The sequence below is a fragment of the Myxocyprinus asiaticus genome, chromosome 45, assembly GCF_019703515.2.
Source record: "Myxocyprinus asiaticus isolate MX2 ecotype Aquarium Trade chromosome 45, UBuf_Myxa_2, whole genome shotgun sequence".
Lineage (NCBI taxonomy): Eukaryota > Metazoa > Chordata > Actinopteri > Cypriniformes > Catostomidae > Myxocyprinus > Myxocyprinus asiaticus.
In genome coordinates this window covers 20,837,573-20,863,178 of record NC_059388.1, presented here as the reverse complement: position 1 = coordinate 20,863,178, position 25,606 = coordinate 20,837,573, and the positions used below count along the sequence as shown (strand labels likewise).

Below are 25,606 nucleotides of genomic sequence, written 5' to 3'. Positions count from 1 at the left end.
GTCTTACCTGGGCTAAGGAGAAGAAGAACTGGACTGTTGCCCAGTGGTCCAAAGTCCTCTTTTCAGATGAGAGCAAGTTTTGTATTTCATTTGGAAACCAAAGTCCTAGAGTCTGGAGGAAGGGTGGAGAAGCTCATAGCCCAAGTTGCTTGAAGTCCAGTGTTAAGTTTCCACAATCTGTGATGATTTGGGGTGCAATGTCATCTGCTTGTGTTGGTCCATTGTGTTTTTTGAAAACCAAAGTCACTGCACCCGTTTACCAAGAAATTTTGGAGCACTTCATGCTTCCTTCTGCTGACCAGCTTTTTAAAGATGCTGATTTCATTTTCCAGCAGGATTTGGCACCTGCCCACACTGCCAAAAGCACCAAAAGTTGGTTAAATGACCATGGTGTTGGTGTGCTTGACTGGCCAGCAAACTCACCAGACCTGAACCCCATAGAAAATCTATGGGGTATTGTCAAGAGGAAAATGAGAAACAAGAGACCAAAAAATGCAGATGAGCTGAAGGCCACTGTCAAAGAAACCTGGGCTTCCATACCACCTCGGCAGTGCCACAAACTGATCACCTCCATGCCACGCCGAATTGAGGCAGTAATTAAAGCAAAAGGAGCCCCTACTAAGTATTGAGTACATATACAGTAAATGAACATACTTTCCAGAAGGCCAACAATTCACTAAAAATGTTTTTTTTATTGGTCTTATGATGTATTCTAATTTTTTGAGATAGTGAATTGGTGGGTTTTTGTTAAATGTGAGCCAAAATCATCACAATTAAAAGAACCAAAGACTTAAACTACTTCAGTCTGTGTGCACTGAATTTATTTAATACACGAGTTTCACAATTTGAGTTGAATTACTGAAATAAATGAACTTTTCCACGACATTCTAATTTATTGAGATGCACCTGTATATATATATATATATATAGTACATAACTACTGTACTTCTTTGTCCTTAAGTGCTCTGGTCAATATGGGTTTCTACCAGAACTTTTAATGTACATAACTTCATCAACAAAATGGGCTTTATGCCCCTGCTCAATGGCGAAGAGCACAGTTGTGAATTACAGTGGGTCTATCAGCTCTCTGCATCTTTCGAGCAGCCTCATGATCCCTCATGCATTGAGTCACACTGCCACACAACTTAAAATACAGTGCTTAAAAAATATTTATTTTCTGTTAATTTCGTTGTGCTGTGGCTTTTCGGTTGTGTTGTGGCTTATTTCTGTTGTGTTGTGCATTTCTCAGCCACCATACAAGTCTGTTAGATTGAAAGCCATTTATTTGCAAGTGTAATAAACTAAAGCAGATAGACCCATCTTAAATTAAAATAGACTAAAATCTTATATGCAGGAGCATTTCACCCAATAAAATGCACTCTAGAATGAGAATGCTGCATCCCACTAATAGTATCTGCAACTGACTAATACTGCCTCACTGAAAAGTCAAAACACAGGCAAGAAAATTGCACATCATTCCAAAAAGTGAAACTGGGAGATTGAACTGATTTTATAAAAGTGAAAGTAGGAGAATAATCATTCAAAAATTTCCTATATTGCAACCTTCTAAAACACATTGTGATCAGTCATTTTGGTCCGATATTGGAGATGCTGTATTAACAGAGCACAGGATGTGTCTGTTTTCTGGTGAAGGGAAGTATTTGGTTTGTATAGAAGATGTGTATCTGACCATAACGTTTCTCTCTGCGGAGGACCTGCCTCGATAAGAGACGCTCAGTTTTGTCATAAGGCTCCAGCTTCCTCCACCTCATGTCATTGAGACCATCGATTGAACTACTGATCGAGCCCCCTAGCCAACAACTAGTAGTATTGTCTGTACATGTGTGTGTGTAAGCTTATTTGTTTACCACTGTTTGTGTACTTGGAGTCAAACATTTCCAAAATGAAACTACTCTGATGAGGATGTTTATTTCTGTGCATAATGTTTAGAGAAATTGGATGGAACGGTATGCTTTTAAGTTTCAAAAGGGTTTTAAGGGGCACAATACTTTTGTGGTCTTGCTTTGAGTCAATAATCAGTGACATTAAGATTACTGGTATGCAACAACTTAAAATAAGCACAGGGATTGTATTACCCAACCACAAGCAATAGTAATAACATAATGCCGTATCAATAACGGGAATCTGATAGCATTTCATGAAAGGAAATGATTACATATGGATTAGAGATAATCATGGAGGGTAAAGGAGTGTGGAATAAGAAAGGCAGTAGTAAGTCATGTGACACAAATCGGTGAAAAGGTAATTAATTCTCTCGATACTAAGATGCAAAAACGGCTTGTTCCAAATGTCTGCAACTAACACACCAAAGAGATGAATTCATTAATATGTTAACAATGCCTATTCAGCGTTCAGTAACTTGGCCTGCCCAAGTTGTTTTCCCACTTTTTCTCATTTCACATGCGATGAGGGAGTTTGCATAAGTCTCAAGCAACGAATTGGCTGTCCAATTCCAAGGGTCAGAGAGAGAGTGAAAAATGGTTATGAAAAACTAAATAATGTGAAAAAAAAAAAACCTTTTTTGGTATTTTAAGCAGAAAATACACTTTGGTCCTAATAAAGTGCCCAAAGTTTTCTTCTGCTGTTATAGTCCATCCGCCTCAAGGTTCGATGTGTTGTGCATTCGGAGATACTATTCTGCTCACTACAATTGTACAGAGTGGTTATCTGAGTTACCGTAGCCTTTATGTCAGCTCAAACCAGTCTGGCCATTCTCCGTTGACCTCTCTCATCTCATCAACAAGACATTTTCGTCCGCAGAACTGCCGCTCACTGGATGTTTTTTGTTTTGTGGCACCATTCTGAGTAAACACTAGAGTCTGTTGTGCGTGAATATCCCAGGAGATCAGCAGTTACAGAAATACTCAAACCAGCCTCTCTGGCACCAACAATCATGCCACGGTCAAAAGCAAAACATTTTCCCCATTCTAATGGCTGATGTGAACATTAACTGAAACTCCTGACCCATATCTGCGTTATTTTATGCACTGCAATCCTGCCACATGATTGGCTTAGATAATTGTTCCTACTATAGTGCTCTGTGAGTATATATGATATGACACCTTTAAACAGAGCATAGGGTATAGTACATACAGCTAAGTTTGTACAATTATTTGATATTAGATTATTAAAAAAACAAACATACAAACATCTATTGGACCTAACTTAACTGTAAAAGTAGGGTAGTCACTGGACTGTGTCTTTTTCTCAAACACTCACACAGTCCCCCTCAAACCAATCACCTCTGACCACAACATGTCCAGCTTACTCTCTAATTGTTCTCCCCAGGGCCTGAAGGTTAGGCAGGAGGCCACGCGCAAGGATCTCCCCACTGTGAAGATGGTGTGAGGTGACAGTTTATCCCTCCCCATCACTCTGACAGTGATAAACTAATTAGCCTAGCCTTGAGAGGCCTGTCCCCTGTGAAGAACTCACCCCAGGTTAACTTTTGCTCTGCCCTCTTGCCCTAGGAAAGTAAAGTGCACTGATATTTGGTAACATTGTTCAGAGCGTAAAAGGCTGAATATTATGAAATGTGTTGATGCTTATGCTTAAACCTTCCCTCCAAAACATACAGTAGGTGGAGCTGTATTGTAGATAAACAACTAGGCTGGTGACCAAAAGTTTTAGGTTCTAGCCCCATCTGGGACGATTCATAACTACTAAATGACTACTTATTTACTTAACATGTAAAACGTGAACTCTAAAATTGAGTTGACTTGAACTTTGAAAACAGAGCAGCTCTAACGCACAGTCCTAAATTGATTTTGTTGGCAAAGGGTCGGGTATGGAAAAGAGGTCTGCACAGGCATGAAGCTGAATATTCCTGGTTCAATACAAGTTAAGCTCAATCGACAGCATTTGTGGTATAATATTGACTACCACCAAATATGAATTTTGACTTGCCCCTCCTTTTCTTAAAAAAGCACAATTCTGGGTTACAGTGAGGCACTTACAATGGAAGTGAATGGGGCCATTCCATAAACCTTATAATACTCATTATTTCAGAAGTATAGTCACAAGACATAAACAGTATGTGTGTTAACATGATTTTAGTGTGATAAAATCTAACCTTTTCTGTGTAAAGTTATAGCCAATTTTACAACTTCGTTGCCATGACGATGTAGTCAACAAACCCTAAAACTCTAAAATTACTAAAAATGACAATTTAAACAACTTTACAACTCAAATAATACATTTTAAAAGAATTAGTGTAAGTGCTTTTGGAAAATTATAAGCATCACATTTCTGCCTTTAAACCCTCCAAAAATTGGCCCCATTCACTTCCATTAAGTGCCTCGATTTTTGCTTTTTTTTTTTTTTAAAGAAAAGGAGGGACAAGTCAATATATATATATATATATTTTTTTTTTGTGGTAAATCAACATTATGGCACAAATGCTATCAATTGAGCTTAACTTGTATTGAACCAGGAATATTCCTTTAAATGAAGCCTGTGTGACCCGACCGGACCTGTATTGTCAAATTTGAAGATCAAACCCATCTCGAACCAGAGCAAGTAGGCTCAGACACATTCTCAAGGCTCACTAAGCTACCTCAAAGATGAAAGACATGCGTCAAAGATGAAAGTGCATGCGTTTGGACACAAAATGAGTTGCGATAAAATTAAAACAAAATATTTTCTACTAATAATTTATTTGATCATTACCTACTAAGCTGAACCCAACAAAAACCCAAAGTTATATATGCAATAAAGACCCCAAAACCTCGGGTCGGTATTGGTATCAGATGTTCAGAGCTTGGATTGATATAGTTGTACTCACCCTATGGCCATGCAGAGGCTACGGTACCAATCATTGATATCCTCCTGATCATCAGACATCAGGAGCAGTTTGGCCCTGGCGAAGGTCAACTAGATGAGACAAAATAGAGGAAACAATTAAATGTTAAATGTGACGTGTAAAAGGGAAGAGATTGGGAGTTTATGTTTGGGGGAAAATGGTGAGGAAATTTCAGAAGAAAACTGCAGATTTCGTAGGTATAATTTTAGAATGCCTATAGATCAAACTTTTCTCCTAAGCAGATGGGACATACTATGAGCTTGTCAAAAATCCAGAGATCTTAATCTAAATGCCTCACACCATTTCTCTCTAGCCTGGATTTTAATTCCTGTGCACACAATTCCACTGAGTCACTAGAGGGCGTCCATAAACCAGTTTGATGGCATCACCACCAGTGTTCATTGTGTTGACAGTTTATCTTCCTTTGAAACCTTAAGGTTCACAGTACTGATTGCATTGTACTTGAGGAATATAGTCGACAAGAGTAGAAGAGGTTGCAGGAACAACAATATGACATTTTAAAAGATGCAAAATTACATCACCTAAGCAAAGACTACTGGTCAAACTACTGTGGCTTTGAAGGTATTAAAACACCCAGCATCGAGTATGTGACAGCTTAATCTACTTCTAATAGCATTATGGAATATTATCAGTACTGTTTAAAAGATGGGTATTTTATCTACACATAAATAAAAATTATGTCATCATTTACTCATCCTCATGTCGTTACTTACCAGTATAAATTACTTTCTTATTGGAACACAGAAGAAAATACTAATGGATATCTCAGTCTGTCTTTTCAATACAATGGCAATTAGTAGTATTGGGTAAGCTTAAAAAGGACCCAAAAGCATCATAAAAGTAGTCCATGCACCTCGGTCATAAAATTTCTGTCTTCTGTAGGAATACGATGGTGAGAAACAACCCACAATTTAAGTAATTTTTCAGTGAAATCTTGACATCCATTGTGTGTTTATGAGCAGTATGAGGGAAGCTAGTTTACAGTGGCACACGTTCACGCAGGAACTTGCGTTGTTTTTAGTGCTAAATGCGAGCACCTGTGAACGAGCTTCTCTCATAGCGCGCATAAACGTGCAACATCACAAGCAGGCCCAGACGGAATCTGCAGACATTTTCTGTGCAGATTTTGAGGGAAAATCCACAGGATTCTGCGGAAGGTATTTAAACAGAGTAAAATGTGCAAAACTGATTTGAGAGTATTACATTTTTATTAGTAGCTGAATGCATCATGAAATTAGTAGTGCTGTGGATTTAATGGGTTAATTCAGTGTGATTCATTAAATAAAAAAATAACACGTAAAAAAAACAAAAAAAAAAAACTAAACACAATTAATCATGTCCCCGGACCATCATAAGGAAAATTCTCACCATCGGAGCAGTTCAAGCTTGAAGTACAACCTGATTTCAGCAGGGGGCAGTAAGCTAACCTACAGCTGTATAGGCAGCTGGACAGACAACAAACCACACTCAGGCTTGCTTGACACCAGCGAAAGCACAAAATGAGAATACGTTCTTGCTTTCAAACACAGAGGATCGGGCACAATTCTGAATGCATTGAGATGTGTTTTTCAAACTACGTTTAACTTGACACAAAACTGCTGTTTATGATGCGACGCAACCAAACTAAAGGCCGAAACATACTCTACATAAGTACGTCATTGCAATCTAAAATCTACGTAACACACGTCGCTGCAATCTAAAATGTGTCAGTACTCAATTCATAACTTAATGCAACTATGCGTTGCATTATTAACGTTGCCGCAAGAGCAAGATTAGTGTGAACTGTCCACTTCTACTGTGTTTTCTCTTTCAACTTAACTACTGTCATGGCGGAGCAACAGTTTGAAGAGAATATTGCTGAACAAGTAAGTCAATATACACTGATGAACCAAAACATTATGACCACCTTCCTAATATGCTGTTGTTCCTCTGTGTGCGACCAAAACAGCGCCGACCCGCCAAGGCATGGACTCTACAAGACCCCTGAAGGTGTCCTGTGGTATTTGGCACCAAGACATTAGCAGCAGATCCTTCAAGTCCTGTAAATTGCAGGTGAAGCTGCTGTGGATTGGGCTTGTTGTTCCAGCACATCCCACAGATGCTCAACTGGACTGAGATCTGGGAAATCTGGAGGCCAGGGCAACACCTTGAACTCTTCATCATGTTCCTCAAACCATCCCCGAACAATGTGTGCAGTGTGGCAGGGCACATTATCCTGCTGAAAGAGGCCACTGCCATCAGGGTATACTATTGCCATGAAGGGGTGTATCTGTCTGCAACAATGTTTAGGTAGGTGGCACGTGTAAAATTGACGTCCACATGAATGGCCGGACCCAGGGTTTCCCAGCAGAACATTACCCAGATCATCACACTCCCTACACCGGCTTGTCATCTTCCCACATTGCATCCTGGTGCCATCACTTCCCCAGGTAAATGGCACACACGTACACAGCCATCCACGTGACGTAAAAGAAAACAGACTCTTCAGACCATGCAAGCTTCTTTCACGGCTTCAAGGTCCAGTTCCGACGCTTGTGTGCTCATTGTAGGTGCTTTCGACGGTGGACAGGGGTACTCTGACCAGTCTGCGGCTACAGACTGTGTTGTGACACATTTCTCTCATAACCATCATTAATTTTCTGTGACTTGTGCCACAGTAGACCTTCAGTCGGTTCGGACCAGATGGGATAGCCTTTGTTGCCATCATGCATTTAGCCTTAGGCGCCCAACACCCTGTCGCCGGTTTGTGGTTTGTCCCTCCTTGGACCACTGTTGGTAGGCACTCACCACTGCTGACCGGGAGCAACCCACAAGCCTTGCCATTTCACGTTGGCTACGAGAACTTGATTGTTCGCTTACCATCTAATCTACTCTTGACATGTAGCCTTGTTAGGAGATGATCAAAGTTATTCATTTCACCTGTGAGTTATGTTTTGGCTCAGTGTATTTATAGCAACTTACCTAAATAAGAACATCCAGTTTAATGGCACAGACATTTGAAGGTAACTCTATTGCCCCATTGAGTACAGAGGTTTGTTCCCGCCATGGTAACCCAAGAACACCTTTAACTGGACAGCGCATTGGCTATGCAGAGGTCAAGAACTCGCATATGCGTTCACGTACTGGTGTAGAGTATGTTTCAGCCTTAAGATGCTCCAAAAGCATCTATCTGATGCCTGTGTACATTGACGAATCCCTAAAATAAATCCCTTATAATAAATCTATCTTGGACAAAGTGACGAATTCAACTGCAAACAAATATGCAAGGGGTGGGAAATATGTAAAAAAGAAAAAATATATGAATGACAGACGTCGCAATTTTGCACATTTCGTCTGGGCCTGGTCATAAATCATATAGGTTTGGAACGACATGAGGGTGAGTAAATTATGACAGAACTATCCCTTTAGCTTGATAAATTATTAGATATAGAACCTGCTGTAAAATAGGTCATCACGCAAGAGAAGGAGAACTGAGCAGAAGATGCAGAGGAAGCAACATGTTCTGCATTCTGGACCAAAGGCACACAGATGTGCCAGTTGATGCTCTCGACTTCTAATTTAGCAATGATCTGCACTTTGAGAACAACTTTTCGAGCTCTGCCCACGTTCTCCTCCTCCCATCAGATGGCTCATCCATGAGTCAACAGCAATTACCATCAGTCATCTGCACTGAGGAGACTTTACTGCTAGATTACACATGTCAAACAAGACAACGGGAGCCATCCAACCCCAAACAAAGGCTCCTCAGCATAATTACAACAGGGACCCATTAGAGTGGATTATAATTGGGGCCCTGAAAATATTAAATGACCTTTCACATTTACCTAAGGCCGCCAGAGAAGGAAACAGCACCAGTTACCGACAGCATATCAATAATCAGTCCTAATCTTTATTACAACTGGGTAAAGAACCATAATGATGAGCGGAGAGAGGACTTTAATGGACACCTGGTAAAAGTAATGACTCTCTGGTTATATTTTAAGGTGGCGGGTGGTTGGCACGGGTTGTTTCTCATTATGTATTAAATAGATTAAGATTTCAAATGTACTGTCATCAAAAGTATTACCTAATTACCGAGTTCAGTGAGCGAAGCAAAGCGGAGCGTGATATATTAGCAGTCTGCTGCATGGGGGGTGGACTGGTGGCCTGATTTATGCACAAATAGATTCCACTTCTATTGCGATGCAGTAATTAGGGATCTGTCAGGAAATCTGACCCTCTTAGGTAGAAAACACTTTGTATAATATGAATGGCGAGGCACGGAGGCTCTTCAACGCACATAATTTCACTTGATTATTTATACATCAAAGGGAATCGGTCATGGATGCAGAATAATATTCAAGGAGGTGGAGGAATATAGAACTGCAAGAGGAAGACAGAGACGGAAAGGGAGGGGGATGCGAAGACGGAGAGAAAGAGAAAAGGGGAAAAATTATCCAAATACAAACACTCTCTCATCTAGACAAATGGAGAGAGAGAGAGCGCACAATAATTTTCATAGCACATTTTTGTCCCTTTCCTCTACTACTTCTACTTTCAAACTTTGCATATAGATTGCCATGGCATTTCCAGCTGTCAAATTTAATTTTGCTTTAATTCTTCACAGCCTGGCTGGGGGGGGGGTCTGAGTGTGCTGACAGCCTCTTTCCCCTACAGTCCAGGTGGGAGGCGGGTAGAACCGGGATCAATAATGTGTCCTTATGAGAAATTGCACCTAATGCTATTGAGTATGCATTTGAGGCCCCTGTGGGATAACTGGCTAATGAAATGCCATTTCTAGCCATTATATAATATGCACCCAAGTCCACAGCACAGGCAGATCAGAAAGGAGTCGAGTGGTGACAGGGTTTTAGGAAGATGCATTCAATGGTGGAAAGGAAAAGATGCATCTCTGATTTAATCTGATGGAGTGAGACGAGCGCTATTGTAGAGTTTTTCAGAGCAGGTGGAGAGAGGCTACTAGTTATGTCTATTCTATGAGCCAAAAAATTGTTTAGTAGATCAGGGAGCACTAGTGTGACAATCAGTGCAACAGACTTTGATCTTACGGAGTACAATGACTGTAGTTGGATTATTCTGTTTATGCGGTAGGTTTTATGCAAAATTATTTCAGAGTCCGCAATGAATATGGGCAACAGGATGTGATGTCAAGCTTCAGGCTTCTGTTATAAATAAGAATTCTGATAATTTAAAATGTAAATAAATATACTGTACCATTTACCCAAGAATCTTGCACAAATGTAAACCATGCTTTCTTGTACTCACACAGAACTGACAAAATGAGTTTCCTACATTATTTTTTGCCAAGAGGTCAAGCTGACGTTTAGTGAAATGTTGTTGAAAATGTTGGTGAAACATTGTTTTATGAATTTGCAGGTCTGAGTTCACCAAACTTGAACTTCAGTACGTACACTTGCGTTCCAGCTCAACAAAGATGCAATGAAAGTGAATGGCGACTGAGGCTGTAATTCTGCTTAACATCTCTAAGCTTAACAAAATTACAGTGAAATGATGACAGAATTATTTATTCGTTCTATTTTTTTATTTTATTTTTTGTGAACCATGCCTTTAAGTGAAAATATATACAATAAAATGCATCTTAACTATAATACAAATAATCTGCTGATTGATTAGTGTTTGGCACTGATTAAACAGTGTAGAATAAACGATTTTGTGGTGTGCGATATATTCGTCTGAATGTTTCATGAGAGTGCGAAGACCGTTTAGACAATTTGTCACACAGCGGCAGTGCAGAGACCTGGAAAGAGATCAAGCCATGTGAAGACATTAAAACTTGAAGCCTTACGAGGAACTCAAGTAATTAGTGCAAGCAAAAGAATGATAAATTGATCATTTTTACTAACTTGCAGATTAAGCAGTTCTGAGAACAATAAATCTCTTAAATCCGTGTGGGGAGGCACATATGTTTAAGATATACAGTATTTGATGGATCTGATAAGTGCCTATGAGGAATGTAAGCTTAAATAAAAATGTGTAATAAAAATAACCAGAAATACTAGGGGGGGTAAAATACACTGAAGAATAGATCTGACAATGAAAATTAAATAAATCAATAACAGAATTTAAAAACAGATTACTATAATATCAAATGTATTAAACATTAATTTCTTATTCAAAGAGAAATTCTTGTTTTTATTTTCAGTTGTAAAAATCCACATCCCCAATCTGTGTATTTTTCCCCCCACGTAAACATCACGGGCTCAACCAATGGCATGAGGTTGGGGTGGGCTATCTGTTTGAAAACATTGTTGAAAATGTTTACATTATTTTAGCAATTCTGTTCATTGCCTCTAGTGGTGCAGAAATTACACACTTCACCTTTAAAAATAATTAGAAAAAAATCTAACCAAATAACTGAAAAGAACATCTTAATAAAGGATCGTAACTGAATCTGCAAAATCAAATTTACATAATAACTATTTACAGTCTTAATAAATACTGTGTCAAGAGGGGATGCTTTATTTGGTACGTGCTAAAATCACAGACCATTTAAACTTACACTAATAAGTCCTCCCTGGCTCTTGGTGTGCCCAAAGACTTTGTCCACTGTGCACTCTTTCAACGGGTAGACTCGCTGGCTAGCAAACTTGTCCCCATTGACTGGGTGTATGGGACTGCATGGCTTGGCCTGGAGCAGGATGTCCGAAAATAAGAAGAACATCTTGGGCTTGGCCTCTGTGCCTTTAGGGGGCACCGTCTTCAGCCAACCTTCCCGAATATACCACCTTCCTATGAGAAAGAGAGATAAGACAACTTAAATTGTTTGAAGGGCTTACCTATTGTCACCACATCCACCTTTTACCACCACATTAGGAAAAAGTAAATTTCACCCCGAGAATAAAAAAGCGTAAGGTTTACATGACTTAAGATGAGAAGAGACAACCAATCTATCCTCTCTGTGATTGGCAGTTGCATGATGGAAAGTAAATTAGATGCTGACATTTAGATAGATCAGATGAAATTGCATTCCTGCTACTGATTCCTTAATTGCCCCGGTGAACCTTGTGATTGCAGCTCTGGTGAATGTGCAAGCGTAGGGCTCAAAATGGATGCTCTGTGCAACATACAAGCACTCTATGATTAGCACAGGGGTCAAGTAGGGGTCAAACCGCTTTTTTAAAATGCCACAGGTTTAATATGAGGCAACAATGAGGACACATCTTGTGATACTCCCAGGCGGCGTGTGCAGATTGAATTTAATGGGTTCTGTGGCTTTTATAAATTGGTTACATGCTTTTACATGTTCTGGCTTAAAGGGGATAGTCAATGCTTGCACAAAAGAATAACCCCATAATCTATGCAAATATATAGACACAAACACTTCAAGCTATGCAAGCTCAATTTCATGTGTCGTTGCAATCCGAAATGTGCCAAAAACCAATTCAAAACACAATGCATGAATGTGCTGCATTCTCAGTATTGCCACAAGAGGTGTTATTGCGAGCATTACCATTGTCTTCTGCGGTCAGTTTTCTCTTTTGGAACAACTACTGTCATGGTGAAGCAACAGTTTGAAGAGAATTTTTTTGAGCAAGTTAGTCGACTTGTTCACAGCACGCTGTGTAGCAATGGTCACTTACAAGCGACTTTGGCCTTGTTTTTTCATGAACTTGCTTATCAATGTCCCATTGATTCAAGCTTTACGTCAGAGAATTACACCACTCGTCTCCAATCCAGCCACTTAATAATGTTCAGGGGCTCCAAAGCCTCTCGTCTGTCAAGTATCACTTTTGTTATGGCAAATCGAAGGAAACAGAGGGGATGGAATGGGATAAGCTGGGACGATCGCGGTCGGTACGGCCTTCTGAAGCCAGAAATATTGCGCGAGGAAGAAAAAGAAGCCTTATTGGACAAGAGAAAGATCCTCTGTAGAATTCTAGAGTCCTGAAAAAACAGGATGAGAGGGCTTTTTCTACACACTTCCTACATCCGGCTCTGTGTGAAATGAGCCCAACGGTCGTTGGGTATTCATCGCCAGTCTCCCAACCACCTTTGTGCACACACGCTCCCTTCCTTTCTCCCAGCATCCTTTTTATCTGCCGGCCAAGATGAGGAGAGGCGCTAATTGGTCCTGGGGGAGATTGGCAGGCCAAGGCATTCACGACAAGGCCCTCTCTGTCTTTCTCTCTCTCTCTCTCTCTCTCTGCTTCCTTCTCCATCTCCTTGTCTTTTGTTTCACATGTGGGCATTCCCCTTTGGGATAAATGAGGAGGAAGAAAGGACCTCCACTCCACAAGTAGCACAAGAGAAGATAGAAAGAACTGACTCAGAGCAAACTTCCCCCTCCATTTACCAATTAGTGCTGAGAACTAGTCGATAAATTCAGTTAATTCTCTCATCGGAGACTTCGGTTGTGCCTTGTGGAAAAAAAAACAAAAAAAAACATACGCAATCGCCTCTATTGATTATGGGCAAACAGTTGGGTCTCTTTTAAACAAGACTACTTTTCCACACTCTTCCATCTGACCTCCTTCATCCACTTAACTATCTGTCTCTCCATGGTACTCTCTGAGATGAAAAGAATTACAGATCACAGACTCTAACCTGGAGCCAGGATTCTGGTCTTTCGGCCCTTCAGCTGTTTCTGGACTCTGCGCAGCTGCAGATAGTTCTCATGGCTTCGAGCGTTGTCCTGGATCCGCTGGGTGACTTCTGAGATGGCCTTCACTGCTTCTACATGTTTTTAATTCATGGATATTTTCAGGTTTTCTAATACCAATGTCAATATTAATCATATCTGATAACCTATTTCTTAATCTTATGTGCATGTTAAGCCCATTTTAGATGGACTGTATTTTAGGCAAGGTAAAAGTACAACTTTAGCTATAAAGAAATTTCATCTGTAAAAAAAATAAAAAATCTGGTTTTGAAAGCTTGCAACAGAATGTGAATATAATGCAAATGTATATAATTCAAATGTAATATGATTTGTATAAATAAACACCATTGTTTACAACAATAATTTTAGATGTTATATTAAAATGTTGCTATAATTAACATAGTAATAAGAAACAAAAATAAAAATAATAACCATAATTACACTGCCGTTCAAAAGTTTGGGGTCACTTGACTAAAATGTTTCTCACGATCTTAAAAACCTTTTGATCTGAAGGCGTATGCTTAAATGTTTGAAATTATTTTTGTAGACAAAAATATAATTGTGCCACCATTATTTAATTACAAAACTAACATTTTATAAAAAATTAAAAAAAGGTTTTGAAATGGATGACTTGGACCAAATAATAAAGAAAAGCAGCTAATAAGTGCCCAACATAGATGGGAACTCCTTCAATACTGTTTAAAAAGCATCCCAGGGTGATACCTCAAGAAGTTGGTTGAGAAAATGTCAAGAGTACATGTCTGCAAATTCTAGGCAAAGGGTGACTACTTTGAAGATGCTAAAATATAACACAGTTTTGATTTATTTTGGATTTTGTTTAGTCACAACATAATTCCCATAGTTCCATTTCTGTTCTTCCATAGTTTGGATTACTTTATTATGCTTAAATGTGAAAAATAATAATAATAAAGAATGAGTAAGTGACGCTAAACTTTTGACTGGTCGTGTATGTGCAATGCCAGTTGGTTCCACATAATTAAAAACAAGTTCAATAGTATTACTCTACAGTATTACTTACCAATACTTACATAATCACACTGTAACATGAACTAATATAAAGCGTGACCGATTTATGCAATTTTGAATTTAATATTAGTGTCAAAGGAGTAATACAACAGCATGACACACTAATAGGCGCACGCCCATAGGCGCTCATGTATTATGCATACCGTATTATTGCATATGGTAATAACAAGTTTGTTTTTGGCCTCCACACAATATTTGATTTTGCCATCAACCCCCTGGAGTAAGGTGATGAGGGAGCATTAACACATTCAAACATCACTGATTGGGTGAAATGTATGTACAGACCTTGCCATAGAATGAGGTGCTAATGTTGTGCTATCAAAAGCACAAGGCCAGTGTATCATAGATCACTGGTTAAGTAAATATGAAATGTAATTGAAAATGTAGAATAAATACAGTGATTGCAGTTTTAATTACATTGTCTAAATACTTAATCTGGAACATTTTTATTTTTTGTGTGCCTGATAAACAAGGTATCTGAACAGAACAGGTTTCTGTGGTTCCTTAGCTTGTTCAAAACATAAAAATACCAAAATGTAATCTAAATAGAGTGAACTCTTTTTCAGAGTTTCAGATCGTACTTTTGTAGCTTGCAACAGAAATTTAGGAGAAAACATTTTGCCAATTACCGTGCCCAGAATTCATTAACTAATGTAGACATCAACTCATTAACGAGAAAAAAAGAAACAAACAAGCAGATGGATACTAATTTTAAACCCAGCTTTGGTCTTGTTGACTCTAACAATTCATACAATGAACACAGTGCTCGGGAAGTTTGCCTCATAGTACGATATAATCACTGCCTAATTGAGTCGCTTATCTTTAGAACAATTACAAGCAAAAGCAAACAAAGTGTCTGTTTAGAGATGACTGGGCCGCAGTCTGTACATCTTTCAGTCCGTTCCTTTTAAGAAAACCCTCTCTATAATTGTGTTTCAACAGAGCCATGGCTGATACATTATTAATACAATCTCATTCCATATTCTGCGAACACTTTGTCTTTTTCATTTTAGCCATCCAGTATGTTTAAACAGAACTTGGTGTGAGGAGTTTTTGAGTGTTAACTTTTTTTAATTAACCTTTGACAGTGTTGGAGGGGGGAAGAGTTTTGGAGATACTTGGATGTAGGGTTTGGCAATAGAGCTAAAAACATTATATATATATATGGCATGTTTTTCACCCTGTTTCTCACTAAATGAACCTGTTACTTAATCATTTTAATTGATATGCAGTGATAACAATACATGTAAAAACAAACAAACATATATTTACCTACATAAATTTTTCCTAAAATACTTTGGTCACACTTTACAATAAGGTTATATTCGTTAACAATAGTTAATGCATTCAGTATCATAAACTAATAATGAACAATATATTTTTAAGGCCATTTATTTTGGCTAATGTTTTAATAAAAAAAGAATTGCTTATTGTTAGTTAATGTTAGTTCATAATGCGTTTACTAATATAAATTTTTTTTTTTTTTACTATATGTTAAAATTAACAGTATCCAATATTAACAAGTGCTGAAAAAGTATTGCTTGTTGTTAGTTCAAGTTAAATTACGTTAACAAATAAAAGCTTATTGTAAAGTGTTAATGTTTTCATACATGAAGAATGTCAGAGATTGAAATGAAGATTTGAGTGATGACGCAAATTAATCGCTGAATCATAGCTGTTAATCAATTCATTTAAACTAACAGTTTGAAAAGATTAATGGAAATGAATCGAAATTACTAACTTTTTGCAGGAATCGGAGACGCTATTAAAACATCTCTGTCTAAACACTAACATGCGAGTCACGAAAGCAAGATCACAAAACTAGTCTAGTTAAACACTTTTGAGGAAATTTAACAGTGAAATAAAAAGGATTAAAATAACTGTGATATTCACAGTGTTGCTTAATTTTATATAGTCAACAAAATCTTTGCAAATATCTAGTGAATATTCAATAAGCTATATCGTTCAGCCCTTCTTGTCCACGAGGTTTGCAGAAGCAAGCAGCCAGAAAAACATGCTTTAAGCCATGACTGACAAACTCTGCAAAGCATGGCAATTACTACAATTAAAACCATACTGTTTCACATGAAGCACAGCGTGTGAGAGTACATGTGGTGAGGAGATAGAAAGAAAAAGAGGACAGGAGAAAAAAGAAACAAACAACACAAAAAGGGAAACTAGAAAACAACAACAAAGCCTCTGGTGATTTTCACTGCTAGTTTGCTTAATCAGATACAATATGATTTGTCTGGGGTTGTTTTTAAATAATTCCCTTTACAATATGCCTATGCCGAATGAGAAAAGTTTTTTCTCTCTTTCTCTTTAAAACTATGGAGTTTAAAAAGCGGCTCTAATGAGAAGAGGAAAAGGCAATGGAGGGGCAAATCTGGATATGTACCTTCATCTTAGAATCAGGGGCCGTTTTAATTTGTAAGCAAAAGCAGCAAGCAACCAATGAGATTTTAATTGATACACATAAATAATTCCTTGTGTACACTGGATCTTAAGTCGGATTTGCTGTTTATTTGACGATAGAAATGAGTCATTATCGGGGCTTCTGTTGATGCCGGAGATTTTATTTATTTATATTTTGTATGGCTGATATCCTTAGATCTGGTCCCTATTAATTAAGTCAAAATCCACATAGAGAATTTAGACTCGCGTTAAGCTTTTGCTGTACTTTCATCCTCGGCGAGCACAGCCACCCGGCAACAATAACGATGATTTAACGCTACAACAAGAGCCCAAACTTGTTCACTGTCACCTTAACAAACACAAGGGAGGCTGTCTTTTCGACTTCCAGCTTAAAAACTTTTTCCTTTAAGAAACGGGTTTGTTTTGGCACCATTTGAAACAATTTCAGCATTTGCACCTTCTTCAACAGGCCAAGGTATCTTCCGCACTACTTATCTTCGAAAAGCACCTCGTCATCACAAACAAAACAGAGTGATCTCTTTTTAGGTTGCTCTGTAAGTGACAAACTAGAGTGGAAAGCAAATTTGACATGCATAACAAGTTTGACTTTGGGTGAATGTGATTCCACAGCTTGATACAGATCCTGACAATAAACAGATAATAAAAAAAAAAAAAAAAATGTAGACAGGCTAAACCCATCAACATTTTTGTCACAGAGCGCTAACAGGATAAGAGAGTGTTTGTCAAGTTGCGAGACGGCAGAGCCTCTTACTTGAAAGCTGCTGAAACTCCGGGTTGTCTGGACTGGTGTTCCCTGTCAAGTCCCTCAAGAGATGATTGTACCTAAAAAAAGCAACAAATAAACAAAACACGGCAAAGGCTTATTGCAACATTTCTATAAATACACCCTTGAAGAACAAGAGAAAACGGATCTCGGCGTGTCAGGGTAAGGAGGTTGGACACGCGCTGTCACCGTATGATGACATTACTCATATTAAGATACTTTTAATGAAAAAAAAAAAAAAATGCATTTTTGCTTTTTGAAATGGAATAAAGAGCCATTCAGCGTACAAAATTACACTAATGTGCCGTCTTTCTGCTTTCTCCTACAATGTAGCGGAACTGATTTTGTGCTATTTAAATGGCAGGAAAAGGATGAGAGAAAAAGAGAAGGATTTTAAAATAGGGATGGAAATAAAAAAATAAAAAAAATGAAAGCAAATACAGTGGGGTTCAAAAGTCCACTTGTGGAAACGCTTCCATTTTGCATTTTTCTAATTTAATAGTTTTTTTTTTTTTTTAGTTTTTTTTTTAAATCAGAAATTATCAGCATAGCAATTTGAGAGAAAAGTTTGAAAAACATGTAGTATTTGGTATCCCACCCCCCACCCAATCAAGCTGGCATGGACACCACAAGTTTGTGCCAAACCTGATGATCCATGTTATTCCAGCATGATTTGAGAATGTTCCAAAGAGCATCTTGTGTGTTTCAGTGGAAGCAGGGACATCGGACCTTTGACCATGTAAACTCCTTTGTACCAAAGTCACATATTTGCTTATTTGATTAATGACCTAGAAATAATTCAGAACCTTGAATATTTCTTATTCATTTGACGTCAAAACGTTTATTTGCTTTACATGTTTATAAATGGTAGAACTTGGCTTATTCCATGTTTAAATTGATTTTGAATCCCAGAATTTCAATGTGAACTCAGATTTTGGAACCCCACTGTATGTTTCTGCCCATTCAATTTACACAAACAAGTGCATACATTTGACATGGTCAAACTTCACGTTTACCTCTGCCCACTGCGGACGGACCGCTGTTCGGAAAAAAATGTATATTAATTATTGTGGCACCGTCCCCCTTCCACGATAAAAGGTTATAAATGGCTGGGCAAATCAAGGGCCCCATTAAAGATATGACCCCTTTCACAAGGTGAGGGCCAAATTGAGAGGGGATGAAAATTTGGTGGTAATTCATTTTTCTGTTCCAGGGACGGAGATAAAGATAGAGTCTTAATGCCTGAGATTACAGTTCACTTAAGCAGAACTCCAGTGACTACAGACATCAAAGGACTCTTTCAAATGAGAAAGCTCTCAGAAAAGTAAGACTCTGTGGTATTGTCACAATTGGGAATAAGACTCTCTACAGTTTTCTATACTTTGATTTGAAAAATGTGGAGGGAGAGTATTACACAGGTGTACAGATGCAATTAATGTAGCAATCGAATATGCATTCAACTAAATACAATAAAAAACTAAATATCAAATGTATTCACTAAACGTTAATAGAATGTATGAATTCTTGTCAAAGTCAACTGTGTTAAAGAAAAATGGCTGCTATCGTGAAACCCAATTCGTGAACCCATTTTACTTGTACTGTACTAACTGGAACACCCCCACAATGCAAAACTGATAGAAGAAGAAAACAATTATTTGGACTAACGTGAAATGAGGAATATTTCACAATAAGACCAAGAGCATGCATTAAGTAAATAGGGTCAATATTGATAACATGTTGAATTTTAAAATAGAATGATGTTTTTATCAAAACATTATCAACATTTCTGGCACTAAATTTTACTTCACGTCCACCATTTTAGATATTGTCAGATAAACTGGGACATCTTTAGTGTCTTAAATGTCCTCTCAACTCCACAGTGGCATCTTTCTTTGGTGACTCAGCCTGCCAATCCCTGCAGGCAAAAAAGTTAAGCTTGAATATTCCTATTCCCTGAGAGCCCTGCTAAGCAGTGTTGCAGGGACCCCTTTCTAATTGGAGAAGTGTAAAGTGAAGATCGGTGCAGCCGCAGTATTTTCCCCTGTGGCCAGGTGCGTAGCACAAAATTTTGGGCCCTGGTACAGAACTATTTTAGGGCTCCTTTAACAGTTTGTGTTTGTGGTGGGAATAATATCCAGTATAAACATTTTAGATGGATATTTAACAGTGCTAATTCATAAGTAATTCACAACTTTTAATTTTCAAACCCAAATATTATTTGATAAAAGCAATACATTATAAAGCAAACAAAACAAAGCCTACTAACAAAATAAATTATACATGTATACATTTATAGGTTTTCTTGTTGGCAAAGTCATCATAACATTTCTGAAATGAGAAGAGTGTCAGTTTGTTCAGTCTATCCTGAGACATTTCTGCTCTCAGGTAGTTTTAGAAAGTCTTAACTTGCCAACTGATATCTGCACAGGATCCAAAATTAACTTAAAGTTAGGGCTGGGTATTGTTACAGATTTCCAGATTCAGTTATATATTTTGTCAGATTTTCATCATATTGGTCACATTTTAGCTTTTGAAAAATGGTCAAACTCATATTTCATCAATAAATGTCTTTAAAACATAATTTATTATTTTGCATATATATATATATTTGTTACATATTTATAGTTTACATGCATAAATTGTTCTATTTACAATGATTTACATCGATACTCAGAACACATGCTAAATCGGTACTGTCTCTTTAAACGGATAACGGCATCTGAGCGCAACGTCAGTTGATTTTGTTCCTCACATATCCTTTTAGTGGCTTAATGTGAGGAAAATTTCACATGTATCCCATGGAGTTTTGGAGAAATTACATTTAGGCATCATGGATGAACATCTGATGGTAGATTTTACACTGAAGTAAAATATGTTTATACAGTAGATGCGTGAGGAGCGGCAGATGTTGACGCTAACATGGGAGACGACAAGGCAGATTATAGGGGAAATTTTTTTCAGGTGGAAAACAGACTCTTGCCACGTTTTATTCCAAACAATAGCATGTTACATACATTACTGTATGTATATAACAAATGGCAATATAATGGAATATCAGTGTAGCCTTTCTGTGGGCCCCCCTGCAGTGAGGGCCCCTGTTACTCAGGTCCATCATTATCCACGCTCCGACGCCCCTGCCTGCAGCCATGTCGAAATTATATAAATAGTTGTGACAGCCACCAAGACGCCCATGTCACCCGTCACCAGTGACAACCACGGAGGGGGGTAGAGGAGCACATCCATTAAACTCCACATCTGACGAGAGATTTGAAGAGGTTGAGACTACAAGGCTAAGGAGAGGAGCAAAGCAAATATCTGATATGTGGCCTTCAAAATCTGACGACTCCTTTTTGGCCCCCTCTCTCTCTCTCTCTCTCTCTCTCTCTCTCTTTCTTTCTTTCTCTCTCTCTCTCTCTCGCTCTCTCAGTGTCTCTGACTTAAGAGGTGATTTAATTAACAGTTTCAGTCAAAACTGAGCTTAAGAAGAAAAATGTAAATTGATTATATTTCCATTTGACTTTTTAATATCGTTCATTTCCATGACTTTTCAAGGTCTGGAAATCACAACTTTAAAGTTCCCTGATATTTAAAGGTTTTCCTTGACTGTGGAAATAATGTGCAGTAAAGATCTAGGGCTAAAAATTATCTAAATCCTTTACAAAGAATGTAATGAGTTAAACTGCATTAGCTAATGGGTTTCTGGTTGCAAGTAAACTCCAATAGGGATAATATGTGGTTCATCATAGCTGAGGGGGACATCAAAATCCCATCACCATCAGAAAAGTATTTCTGCCAAATGGACGCTCCCTTAATCTATTTGTTCAGAGGGGCACAATGACCTTGTACTTCATTGACAACTGCCATTGATTTCTGTCTGTAAGTGTCACTCTCATTCGCTCTGCACTGCTCCCTTCATCAGGTCAAGTCTTGAATCCAACTGTTTGCAGTCTGAGGTCAGTAAAGCAGATATGTGGGTGCCATGGTGGTGAAATGCCACAGCTCAAAGACCTCTCATGTGCAGAAGTGAGATTGAAAGAGAGATGATAGTTGTATAAGAAAATCACGAGTCAGAGCCATATTGCAACGTGTATACAAGTGCTCATGATAAAATCCTGGTCTTAATTCCCCCTCTGTCCCTCAACTTCCTGTCTCTCGACGTTCCTATTTCAGTGAATCTCAATATGTCCACGTCACATTTTACCCCAAAAACAAATGGGATAACAAAATGCATATTTTGCATTAGAAAACAAAGCCTATTGTTAGGGCAATTATTTTCATTGCAACATAATTTTCATGACGATTAACCACATTTCCCTCCCCAAACGCTTCCAGACATTTTACTGTAGAGTTCATTTGTAATTCCTATTATTCTCAATGGTTATTCTCATTATTCTCATGGTTATTCACATGAAAAATTAGTGTAATACAATGATTTAAAAAAAACTTAAATCAATCAAAATTAATGAAAGAACTCAAATCCTATTATGTTCCATAAATACAAATTTAACAGTAAGATTATTTTGCCTTAAACTCATTAGAGTCCTAAAGATAGGCTTCATTTACTTGAAGCAAAATATAATTTCTTATTTCTTTCTTTTGATTTTGGACTAAAATATTACCCAGACATGTTTTTGATAGGTTTTGAGATTCATCCATATGTTAAAAAGGCAAAAGGCCATTAAAAAGTCAAAAAGAAAAGGTATATATCTGGAATCATTCGCAAAACTTTCTAAAAAAAAAAATAAAAAAAAAAAATATTGCTCTCTTTTTAGACTAAGTTGTCTTGTACAACTCGTTACAAAGCCAAAGCACAAAAAAAAAAAAAAAAAAAAACCTCTGCAGGCCTACAAACAGTCTAACTAAAAGCTAACTAAACAGGCTTTCTGAAAACAGGGGAAACTAGAGCAGTACTGTATTACACATTAGAAATGAAAGGGAAAAGGAAACCAAACAAGCCCCAATTAAGCCACCTTCTATTAAAAGGCACTTAAAAAGAGAAATAATCTCACTTCTTTTTCTCCTTGTCTCATCTTGTAGTAACAAATACATTACAGGCATTATCAGCCACGTATGCCCTTATTAGGGGCGTAGTGGGGGAAAGAAATCTAATTAAAGCGGCAAAGTAACAAAAAAGAGAACAGCCTAATGAGCATTATGAAAGCACATTCCAAATAATGTAAACGGAACTTGCTCATTTAGCTGCCCTGTCCCACTCATTAGCGCCAAAGCAAAGAGAAGATAACGAGACAATAACGTAATCTGAACCGTATTTATAACAGTTCAGATATTCTAATGAAGAGCCGCACGCTACTAGAAAGCATCGCTGGCCTAGTTACCGCCATGGACGCCTTGCCTCGCTAATTCCTTTGTAATATGCAGATGAAACAAGTTTCACATTTTCAATCAACCCCCCCACACCCCCACCGCAGCAGATATGTTGGGTCACCACATAGTTACACACATGTCAGTGCGGGAAAAGAGAGGTAGGAAAAATCTAATTATTTTTCTTTAAATACGAGCATTAAGCATTCAAATTCCTAATTAAGAGACAAAAGCAACTGTCAAGATCCTGCATGGGTTATTGACCATGGTGCTGGCTGTTGCATAATTAGTGCTCCTTAATAGCTGCAGACGTATCAGCATTGCACATTGGCTTTGAAGCCAGAGTATGTGAGTGGTAACAATTTCCCCTCTGCGCTCAAATCATTCTATAATCAGTACGCTTCAGCTCCACTCCGGGTTGTCTATTTCCTACTCCCTCACCACTCATTGATAAGAGAAACAGATATGGGTGCCGTCTTGGACTTTACACCAGCACCTAGAGGTGTAGATGCAGCTTTGCGAAAAAACAATGGTTTACATTTACCAATGCCATTGTAGATATGCACCATTCCTAGTCAGCTACGATGAATTTCCGTTTCCGTAAAGCTAAAAAGTTTATGATTATAGTGGGATTACTGAGCAAATAGTATTCGGCTGGTCAAGTGATCTTAACATGTCCTCAATGTAAAATTAAACAGCTTTATTATGCCACTGAAATCATCTCATGCAAGTATACACAATTTTAAACACATTTGTTATAAGTACAATTCATTTCTTCGTGTGTAAAACTTTTTAATGAGGGAAACATCACGGAGTACACTTTAAAAACCCTCAATCACAAAACTTGCATTGTTGAAATAATTACCTAAAACATGCCATCTTAACTGCATCCAAAGCATGTTATCATTTCAAAATACTGAAACTGCTAATTGGACTCAATATAGAATTTTTTTCCCCACCAAATTGACATGCGATCTTGAAATCTTCCTCATTAGGCATGCAAACCATTGTCTTTAATTAATGAAATAACAAGCCTAAATGTACGTATATAACTGCACGGCAGTGTCTATGACAGGCACTTCAAAAAGAGTTTCTCGAAAGAGAGCTACAACAACTTTTGCCGTACTTTGACTGTTCCCAAGCACCTGAACCTAATTAACAAAAAGCAAGACATAAAGTAGATTGTCTGATAGCCTCAAATATTTTTTTTAAGTCCTCTCTGCTCAAGAGCTGAGCATTGTGGAAGGCAATCACTTCCTGGGGTCAGCATATCAAGGACGATGAGATGAGGGTAATGTTATATTTAGTGGATCAATACCAGTTCTGAGAGTAAGTATATTAAATAAAACGCTTTTTAAAAAAGACTGAAGATTCCTATAGTGCTAGTCCTTCAAGACTTTGGCTGAATCGAAACAAGTGAGCTTTCACATCACCCATTGGAGAGATCAAAAGAAGAGAGGAGAGTTTGTTCGAGGTCTTATCTTAAGACTGAACCATAGATATGGAGGATGTGACCAATCAACTTCCATGTAAAAGCGTCATCTTGATTGTAAAGAAACTGCGATTAGGAGGATGCTGCTATAAATCTGCTTTTAAATGAGTTCAATCAACACCTTTGCAAACAAACACAAACAGAGTAAAAACCTTCTGAACTACCTCTCATTATGTTGTGTTTGAAGTGCAGACTAAATTGAACCTATCTGCTGTGTAAGCACAGGCCTATATAAAAGCCCTGACACTATCGGCTACATAATGGCTCGGCTCCATTAACACAAGCCCTCCTCTGCTTTTTGAAGCTCTCTGCATGTAAAAGCGAAATGGCCGTGACCTTATGACCCGCTCCGAGCTGAGAGTTTGCCACAAAACTAAGGATTAACCTATTATATGGTACTTTTCAATGTTGAAGACGTACAAATCCATTATGGATCTGAACAAATTTAAAGAAAAAAGTCACGCCTGTTTTATATCTGTAGGGCTTAAAACACCAAGAACTAATGCTAGACCCAATCAATGTCTTGACCAGAAAGTCTACATGGAAGGAGAGGAGGATGGAAAGGAGATCGAGTCAGGGACACAACGAGAAAGACCCTGTTTGCACCTGGTACTAACATCTATTTTGGGTGATCCGAACCCAAGTGGACAGCGGTAAATACAAGCATAAATGGGGTCCAAAATGTGTTATGATCTGATCACACACATTCAGAGGTAGTTAAAAAATGCACATGACCACATCACCTTTGTGGTGTAAACACAAAGGGCGGCTACACACTAGACCAGGGTTACTCATTCCAACTCCAGGAGAGCCTCCAGAGTTTAGTTTCAACACATCTGGCTGTAATGACCAAGTAAATCCAAAGACCTAGATTAGTTGGTTCAGGTGTGTTTAATTAGAGTTGGAACCAAACTCTGCAGGGATGCGTCAACATTTTGATGGATCAGAATGCGTAATATTCATTTTGAGGGCGTGGAAAAAACCATGTCAGTATGAAATCAAGTAGAAATACAGTGAATTGGTTTCCGAAAACACAACGCCTCTCTGATATTCTCATTGACAAACAGTTCCGTAAGTCACAGT

General features: G+C 38.1%; 1 protein-coding gene across 1 annotated transcript in view; it reads right to left on the bottom strand.

Moving 5' to 3' along the window:
* Positions 1 to 25,606, bottom strand: part of LOC127434974 (rho guanine nucleotide exchange factor 39-like) — a 68,111-nt gene that overhangs the window by 5,504 nt on the left and 37,001 nt on the right. Inside the window, exons 6-9 of the mRNA XM_051688047.1 lie at positions 17,698 to 17,768; positions 13,409 to 13,537; positions 11,364 to 11,593; positions 4,805 to 4,893 (exon numbers count right to left, since the gene is read on the bottom strand). Coding sequence (XP_051544007.1) covers positions 4,805 to 4,893; positions 11,364 to 11,593; positions 13,409 to 13,537; positions 17,698 to 17,768 — 519 coding nt within the window. The remainder of the gene's footprint in view (positions 1 to 4,804; positions 4,894 to 11,363; positions 11,594 to 13,408; positions 13,538 to 17,697; positions 17,769 to 25,606) is intronic.